The 9,584-nt window shown below is 44.5% G+C and overlaps 1 protein-coding gene across 1 annotated transcript in view; it reads left to right on the top strand.

Moving 5' to 3' along the window:
• Positions 1-9,584, top strand: part of MRE11 (MRE11 homolog, double strand break repair nuclease) — a 45,199-nt gene that overhangs the window by 18,801 nt on the left and 16,814 nt on the right. The window contains exons 11-12 of the mRNA XM_045297728.1: positions 3,421-3,547; positions 7,623-7,726. Of these exons, the coding sequence (XP_045153663.1) occupies positions 3,421-3,547; positions 7,623-7,726 (231 nt within the window). The remainder of the gene's footprint in view (positions 1-3,420; positions 3,548-7,622; positions 7,727-9,584) is intronic.

The raw sequence follows: 9,584 nt of genomic DNA, 5'->3' as shown, positions 1-9,584 counted from the left end.
TTCCCCCCCCTCAAGTAGTCTGTTACGTTTAATACGTGTCAAGATCCCTGACCTCATCTTTGAAGTTCTTGTTCCTCTCCCGCTGTTACTGCCATGCACTGTTTCCCAAAGTGGGCTGCTCCCTGGAGGAGTGAGGGCGGGGCTGGGGGAGCAGCACTGGAATGGTCCAGGGGGCTTCATTTTTCCTGAGTTAATAAGTTATAGTCAAAAATGTTAAATGTGGGCGGGATTGTTCTGGTTTTTGTTGTTGTTTTAAAAGAGGGCCGTGGCCAAATAAGTTTGGGCACCTATGCTGTAGTTCCACACTCAGACCCTATCAGATCACTCCTCTCCGGATCTGCTCGGGAGGCTCCACTGTAATTAAGATTGAACTTTGCATCTAATCTATGCAGCACTGCATCTTACTTAACAGCCCCCCCCCCCCAACTACTTTTTGTGCCTCCCTGCCCCACATAACACTCATTCTTCTAACCTACTATATGCAGTGTATTTACCTTGGCCATTATTTATCTTCAGCTACAAAATCAGAAGGTCCTTGGAAGTATGACACCTTGTGAATTGTGTTCACTTATATGTCCAAACATCCTACAACCAAGAGCAAACCCACTACCATAGACCCAGTTTCAACTCACAGGGACCTGCCAGGGCAAGGTGGAACTGCTTCTTTGGGTTTCCAAGACCTGTAATCGTTCTGGGAGCATGAAGCCTCCCCTTTCTCCAACAGAGCGGCTGGTGGTTTAACATTAGCACAGCACTGCCACTTGTGGATCAGTTACTGACAGAACACGTGCGCAATAAACTTAATGACAGAATTAGCATCTAAGAGTATTTAAAAAGGCTAAGAAGTTGAATTGTTTCTCTACCTACAAACCTGCTTATCTTTGCCAGGGCAATTAAAAAAAAAGCCCCAGACCAATCGTCTCTCTTTTTGACCTCTCTGAGCTCCCACATCTTTCTCAGTCTTGTCCCTCACTCAAAGAACATGGCTTCTCCTCTTCCCCAACCATTCTCTCCGTAAAGGTTGCCCCGTCAGGGAGATCCTTGTTTTGCTTTTCCTACCTAACTGAGTGCTCTTTGGCATTCTCTTCCTGTGTTATCTTTGTCCCTTTTCCTCCCTTAGTTTGTCCCCTTTCAGTCTCGCCATATGGCTTCTAACTTTCCAGAGACTTCCAAAACTGCTTCCACCACAATCCCCACTTGTTCAGCCATATATCCAGAGTTCCTCTAGAGCATAAATTCCCAAACTTCTTTGGTCCACCACCCACTTTTTTTTTCCATTATCTTTTTTTAAAAATTATTTTATTGGGGGCTCATACAACTTTTATCACAATCCATCCATACATCAATTGTATAAGGCACATTTGTACATTCATTACCCTCATCATTCTCAAAACATTTGCTCTCCACCACCACCCCCTTTTCAGGAAAACAAAAATCACTCAGCGCCTTCCTGACAAAAACTTGTTGACTGTAGCCCATAATCCAGGATAGCGCGTAGCATCTGCTTTTGCAGCGCCCCGCCCCCAGGAAGCAGTGTCACCCACTTTAGGAAAGAAACACTGCCCTACTACAGCCTTGGGGAGCCTCAGTATGGTCCTCAAAGCAGCAGCCTTGGCTTCACCAGAGAAATTGTTAAAAAAAAAAAAGGAGCCTGAATTGTGTTTTAACAAGATCCCTGTGGGATTTGTGTTAAGTGAGAATTAACAGTTCAGCCAGAATTTTAGAAGCACTAGGGACACTATAAGGAAGCCTTGTCAGCAGTTCGAAACTACCAGCATCCCCATGGGAGGAAGACCAGGCTTTCTACTTGTGGAAAGAGATACAGTCTTGGAAACTCACAGGGACTGTGGTACCCTGCCTGATAGGGCTTCTGTGAGTCAGCATTGACTCGGGCGTGAGTTTGTCTTTGGAGTGCCACTATGAGTCGGACTTGGCTTGATGGCAGTGGGTCTTGGAGACCGTACAGTGTGCAAAGAATATAGACTGAAGGCAGACTACCTGGGCTCGATAGGGCTCTGCTATCCGCTGGATGACAGGAGCACGTGAATGTTCATTAGTTTGTACATAACTCTGTATGATGGAAATGAGTTAAATAGCACCTGGTGCTGAATAAGTAATCTTGGTCCCCTTCTACCCCAATGCCAGTGCTGTAGTGAAATTCTTGTTATCTCTTTAACCTGGCCTATCGAGAAACTTCCTGTCTGGATTCTACTTCCAGGTTCCCCTACTCCCACTTCTAGCAAACCATCTCCAGATCCTAAGCTCCAGTCGTATTGGATTAGCAAGTACTGTCCCTGGAGCCCAGTGTGCCCCTGCTGTGAGGAATACGCCTGCCCCTTCTTGCTGTGTGTTTCCTCAATGCTCAGTTAAGGCCTATGCTCACCATGGAACCGTTCCTTACCCACTGTTCAGAGCTCCTAGCATCGTCCACATTCTGCTGGCGTGCTTGCCTCCCCTGCCAGCTTGTGAGTTTCTGGACAACTGAGATTGTGTTGTATTTATGGTTGTAGCTCTAGCCCTCAGTACAGTGCCTTGTCCACCATTGTAGGTATTCAATAAATGTGTACTTAGTGGATGTCAATGTCACCCTCCTGAGCTTACTGATTAATTGAACAAATATTTAATTGAGTACTTTTCTGTCTGGATTTTAGGGGCTTTTGAACTTGTAGGGATTACAGGAGAGAGAGGTGTGAGGAGAGACATAACGACCACATTTCAAGTAAATGAGCGGCATTTCTGATGGTGCTTGGTGTGATGAGAAGCCCTTTGAGGCGCTGGCTTTGGGCAGAGCTAGTCTGAGGAAATGGCTGTCTCTTAGAAATAGATGTGGTCCTTCTGTCTGTCATGGTCTATTTACTGCTATGGACGTCATGAAAAGCCTGCTTGAGAGCAGTGGTTAGTTCTAAATGGATGCTGTGCTCTGAAGGTAATGGTTTCACAAGGCTCTCATTATGTGGTCCTTTCTCTGGAATGGATTTTCCCAGCATTGGTCCCACTGTGAGAAGCTATCTCTGGTGACTGACAAGTTAACTAATGGGTGGGGGCTAGCATTTTATTTTGGCAATAGGATTTTCTTTTTGCCTTGAAAGTTTAGAAATTCATATAGAATGCCTTCGCTTCCTTTTCAGACAGCATCCCTGGTGCCGAGTCTTTTAGTGCCACTGTGGGGAGCTGTCATCATCCCTACCGTGTAGAAATTGTGGCTGGGTCCGGAGTCCACAGACCAACATATTTTACTATAAGCTTATCAGCCTTTCAAACTTTATTTCTCACTGGAAGTAGTAGTATATAAAACCCATCATGTCCTTTATCGTGTGCCCTTGACACTCTGCACGTGAATTTTTAAAGTATTGACAAAAGCACTGTCAGTATTGGTGAACTCTTACTACTTGGACTTGAGAGCATGTTCTGCCTTTCCAGGTGGACTACAGTGGAGGCTTTGAACCCTTCAACGTGCTCCGCTTTAGCCAGAAATTTGTGGACCGGGTGGCTAATCCGAAAGACATTATCCACTTCTTCAGGCACAGAGAACAGAAGGAGAAAACGGGTAAGCGCGTCTCACTTTCACAGTTAGAACATGCTTTGGGAGCTCGTGTAAACCAACCACCGTGAAAGAAGTGTGCAGAGTAATACTGGAAGGGCTTTCCTTAGAGCTTAGACAGGTAACCTGGGATTGGAATAATGACATCGCTTGCCTTTGGAAAATTAGATAGCAGCTGTTGTTCAGCTCGGGGAACATCAATAGGGGAATGGAAGGCTTGCTCTGCCAGTGTCGTTCTTTTAAAACAGTGCTGCTGAACACAGATCTTAGAAATATGTTACTTAAAATAAATGTGCTTTTATTTATCATAAACGTTCAGAGAACAAACTCAAAATTTACAGCACTATTTTATTTATGTTAAGTATTTCAACTTTTAGAGTACAGTTATTTAGAAAGTTTCCAGTGTTTGGAAATACATGGTATCTCATACCCTGCTCTTTCTGATGATCCATGTAATTAATTTTCAGTGAAATTTCATGAACAGTAATTGTTCTTATTTCAAACACTTACCAAAAAAGTCATATCATTGTGTGCTTCTTCATGAAGAATCTTCATGGAGTTCTCCTTGGAACAATTGAATCAGAGAATTTTCACAAAAAATCATGGCATTTGGTGGCAAGTAAGTTCTCCAGGTGTTTATAAACCTGTATTGAAAGGTCTTACAGTCTCAGTTATCAGTGTATGATCAGGAATTGGACATGCCCTTAATTCAGCTTGAGCGAGTCACCCATGTCTCTAAATAGAGCTCAGAGACCAAGTGGCCGTGGGGTGGGCCGGGGAGCAGTATTTCTGTGTGTGAGCTTTAATGAGTGACTTGTTTGGTGGAAGGTTGTGCATCCTTATCAGTTCTTGAGTTTTGTGGGTGTAGCCCTCCTCAGAACTGACTGAGGTGGCATACATCGTCAGTACTGGTGATCCCTTTTGGATGTAAGCAGAATTTACATTGTTTCCCTTCACTGAGGTTTCATTGCCTCCTCTATAAAATCAGGAAATCATCTGTCTTTTCCCTGTGAGACCAGGTGCTGCTTCCTCGATTGCTATGAGCATTCGATGATAGATTAAATGTAAATGATCTCAACATCGCGTCTGACATAATCGTGTAGCAATATCATGAAATAATATTAACAGTTCTTGCCTTGAAATGCAGGGGAAAAACAGTTGTTGGTTTGTCCTCACTGCTTGTCAAGAGGCACAGCGAGCCTGCGTCTTTTCCTCTTTTGTTGGTGGTGGTGGTGGTGGCGCCGTTGAGTTGGTTTGGGCCTTCAGTGGGCGCAGGTGGCCCAGTAGAACTGCCCCTGAGGGTTGTGTAGGGGTAGTCTTCAGGGCAGTAGGGGCACGTCGGGTCTTTGTCCTGTGGTGGAGCCACTGGTATGTGGAACCCCCGGCCATTGGTTATCAGCTGAGCACCTTCACCCTTGTGGCACCAGGGCCCCTTTTTTTTTTAGATCAGGGGTCCTCAAACTTTTTAAACGGGGCCAGTTCACTGTCCCTCAGACCGTTGGAGGACAGGACTTTAGGTTAAAAAAAAAACCAACTATGAATAAATTCCTATGCACACTGCACTTATCTTATTTTGAAGTGAAAAAACACTCGGCGGCCCGGATAAATGTCCTCGGTGGGCCGCATGTAGCCCGAGGCCTTAGATTGAGAACCCCTGCTTTAGATAAACTTTATATAAACTTTCTCCTGGGCCTGTATTTTTATTTCCTGTTTGCTGAGTGAATCATGTTAATTCTTCCTTCCTGACTCAAATGATGCCCCTCCTGTGCTATGAGTCTCTGGTCTCACTTCAGGTTTATTACATATCAATTAATATTGTAATCATGTGTTCTTAAGGGCGGGGATCCTACCTTTGTTTATAATTATGTTGTCAGTGTCAGGTCCTGCACCTGCCAAAGTATTTGAAGCCAACCCAATGTCATCAGCAGAGCTGACAATGTGCTGTGTTCCGGTTGAACATTGGTATGAAGAAAATCTTCCTGCCCACGATAAGAGAAGGGAGGAAACCCAGTTGCTGGGGTTGATTCTCACTGTGGTGTGACCCATGTGTGTCAGAGTAGAACTGCTCTGCAGAGTGTCAGAAGTGGATCTCTAACCGTTGGGATTGCTAGCCTTTGTGTTGGCCGCTGAGCACTGTGCATGTTGTACCACCCAGGGACCCCAGGTAGAGAAGGGGGTGATGGTAGTAGACTTTTCAGATCACTGTGGATTCTCTTTCATAATATCAGGAGCCCTGGTGGCAAAGCGGTTTGGGCTGCAATCCGAAAGGTCTGCAGTTTGAAATCACCAACCGCTCCTTGGGAGAAAAATTGGGGCTTTCTGCTCCCGTACAGTCTTGGAAACTCACAGGCAGTTCTTCGCTGTCCTGTAGGGTCACTGTGAGTCGGCATGCATCCACTCCATGGCACTGAGTTTTACTTTTCAACCTTTCACATTATAGTCTAGGTCTGTTAACTTGGAACAGATCTTACCCATGGAGGGTTTTGGAAAATAGTGGTTTACTGAATGCTGCAGGTCTTAGTCCAGATCTTCATTCTATAAATGATCACACTGATCAGTATTGCTATCAACCTCATCAGAAGAGTTTTTAGGTATTAGAAAGCTATCAAGCTTTCAGCAGAGAGACAGTTTCCAAAATTCTAGTGTTTGCTTGAGTGCTTGAATTTTATCATCACCAGTGAGAACTGTGTGTAGCTTTCCTTAGGTGACGCAAGTGAACGGATAAGACCCACTGCCATCAAGTTGATTCTCAGCTCATAATAACTCTAGCATACAGCTCCAAGATAATTTGGCCTGCCACCCACTTTTTTTTTTGTTTGGGTGGCGGTGTGTTACCATATATACTTGAGTATAAGCTGACCCGAATATCAGCCGAGGCACCTAATTTTACCACAAAAACGGCATTAAAAATGTGCTGGGAAACTCGGCTTATACACGAGTATGCACAGTAGTCAGTGCTCTCCTGGCAGTGAAAAACTTTGGAACTCGGCCTCATAATTCAGGATGAAGTGTAGGTATCTGCTGTGCAGCAGCCCCCTCAGTCTTCCCAGCTCCCACCAGGGGACGGTATCACCCCCTTTAGGAAACACAGCTATATGGAGTTTCCGAGGCTGTAAATCTTAACAAGAGCCGACAGCCTCGTCTCATCTGGTCTGTTTGAGCCGCAAACTTTGCAGTTAGCAGCTCAGGGCCTAACCACAGGGCCATCAGGCACATTCAAGTAAAAATAATCATGTGTCCGGCAGCTCTTATTAAAAAAAAAAGTGTTTCTTGAAGAACATGGCTAGTTCAGCTCACAGTTGAAATGACTTTTCCTTGCAGCAGCCATCTTGCCTCAGAATGCAGCAGAGTGCTTTACAAGGACTCCCCGCTTGGCTCACAGAATATCGGAGAGATGTGTGTTCAGTGCTTGATGCAGATTCAGGGCTTGAGATTGTATCAGTGCACTTGTACTGTCATCAAGAACAATCGTCAGTGCAGCTCGTTTTGTTTTGATATGAGTCTGGTGGCGAAAAGGAACCCTGGTGGTGTGGTTATGCACTGGGCTGTGGTGTGCTTGCTTGGCTGTCCAAAACCACCAGCAGCAGCTCTGCAGAAAGACTGGGCTTTCTACTCTCGCAAGGGCCGCTGTGAGTCAGCATTGACTCGATGGCAGTGAGGTCAGTTTGGCTTGGTGATGACAGTACAGCGTTGTGCCCCTACCGTCACTGCCCACGATGCCCACAGCATACTCACTCCTGCTTCTCTGTCTTCACTACCAGTGCTAACACGGAGGAAAAGGCAAATTCTGTCTTGATGTTATTAGGCAAGTAGCTTTGGCCTCGTAAACTCCTAGAGGGGTCTTGGTGACCCCAGAGGTCTGAGAGCAACTAGAATAGACATGCTACTTGGAGATGTGAAAAAGAAATATTGACCATGGCTATTAGCAAAAATAGCTTATTTTTGTCTCAGAATTCACAGTGTTGGCCATCCTGGCCATTGATGAAGTTGTGCCCTATCTCTCCACTGCAGCAAACGATGAGTTTGTACCATTATAATTCAAAATACTGACTTTGTTTATTTAATTGATGGATTTCTCTAGGAGAGGAGATCAACTTTGGGAAATTTATTACAAGGTCTTATTCAGAGGGAACCACACTGAGGGTGGAAGACCTTGTGAAACAGTATTTTCAAACGGCAGAAAAGGTAATTTTCAAGTTAAAGTTCACTCAGCAATGGCAATTTTATAATCACCGATATCAGTAAGATGTGTTTAATTGATAACGCAAACAAAATGAATCCTTAATATGTTTCTATGAAGCAAATCGGTTGACATTTTATTTTCATAGACAGTGTTGCACTTCAAGAAAAATTATTGCCTAATTAAGGCTTGTTAAGAACATTATTGTGATGAAAGCCATTTTGCAGATACTTTATTATCTTTGTACCTGCTTTCTTTCAAATCTCTACTACAAAAATCCGACACCAGGATTTCGTTTTCTTGCACCTAGATGGAAATTCTGGATGACTTTACTAGCACAGCCATTTGTTTCTTATTGTTGCTGTCACTGATGGCCCCAAACAGATGAGCTTCAAACACAGATATTAGTTTGTAGTTCTCCGCGCTCCCTATTTTTGGTCAGTTGATTAGGAACTTTAGTTCCACCTGCAGCTTTAATTCTTCCTTGCCAGGTAGCATATTCGTGTTGTTGTTAGGGACCGTGGAGTCGCTTCCAACTCAGAGATAGCGACATAGATAATACAACAGAATGGCCCCATCCTCACTATTGTTACATTTGAGCCCAGTGTTGCAGCCACTGGGTCCATACATCTTGTCAGGATCTTCCTCTTTTTCACTGCACCTCTACATTACCAAGCATGATGTCCTTCTCCAGAGACTGGTCCTCCTAATAACATGTCCAAAGTATATAAGACAAGGGCTTGCCATCCTTTCCTCTACGGAGCATTGTGGCTGTACTTCTCCCCAGACAGATGTATTTTCTCTGGGCAGTTCCTAGTGCATTCAAGATCCTTGGCCAGCACCAGAATTGAAATGCATCGACCCTTCTTCAGTCTTCCTTATCCGCTGTCCAACTTGCATATGCAAATGAGGCCATTGAAAATACCACAGTCTGAGTCAGGTGCACCTTAGTCCTCCAGGTGACATCCCTACTTTTCGACACTTTACAGGGGTCTTGTGCAGCAGTCAGAACCTGGGGATTTGGATGTGGACATCTTTAAGGGCCAGTTTTTTCCCTAAGTGGCCAAATAGAAGCATCTTGGGAGTTCAGAGAGAAACTAATCCTGCTGTTGTTAGGTGCCGTCAAGTTGGTTTTGCCTAATAACAGCTCCATCACTCTGCCCAACAGAACAAACACTGCCTGGTCCTAAGCCATCCTCACAACTCTTGTTATGTTTGGACCCATTGTTACAGCCACTGTGCCAGTCCAGAGAGGATGGCCTTTCTTTTTAGGTCCACCGCTGCATTATCAAGCACGATCTTCTTTTCCAGGCATGGGCTCTCTTAATAACATGTCCAAAGTACATGAAACAAAGCCTCGCCATTAGGAGCATTCTGGCTGTCCGTCCTCCAGAACAAGTCTGTTGGCGTTTCTGCCCATCTGGGGTACTTTCAGCGTTCTCTGCCAGCACCACCATAATGCAAATGCACAGGCCCCCTGCAGTGTCCCCGACTCACTGTTCAGCTGTCATGAGCTGTCCGGTCTCTGCATTGTCACTTGTTCTATACTCTCCTCTCTCTTCTTGTTCTGCTTTGTATTTTCTAGCCCTCAGTATTTATCAGTAGATTTAATTTCTGTGCATGAAATGATCTTTTTTCCCATTCAGTAGCTCAGTGGCTTTTGGTCTTTTTTTTCTGGTAATATTATTTGATCATTTTTCTTGTTCATGGATAAGCATTTTCTTCTTTTTTTAAAAAAGATTCATTTTAATGGGGGCTCTTACAGCTCTTGCCACCATCCATCCATCCATCCATCCATCCATCCATCCATTGTTTCAAGCACATTTGTACATATGTTGCCATCATCATTCTCAAAACATTTTC

The sequence above is a fragment of the Echinops telfairi genome, unplaced genomic scaffold, assembly GCF_000313985.2.
Source record: "Echinops telfairi isolate 266 unplaced genomic scaffold, ASM31398v2 ScPeMD7_7421;HRSCAF=8459, whole genome shotgun sequence".
Classification (NCBI taxonomy): domain Eukaryota; kingdom Metazoa; phylum Chordata; class Mammalia; order Afrosoricida; family Tenrecidae; genus Echinops; species Echinops telfairi.
The sequence above is the reverse complement of the archived record's forward strand: the minus strand, read 5'-3'. Positions and strand labels throughout refer to the sequence as shown.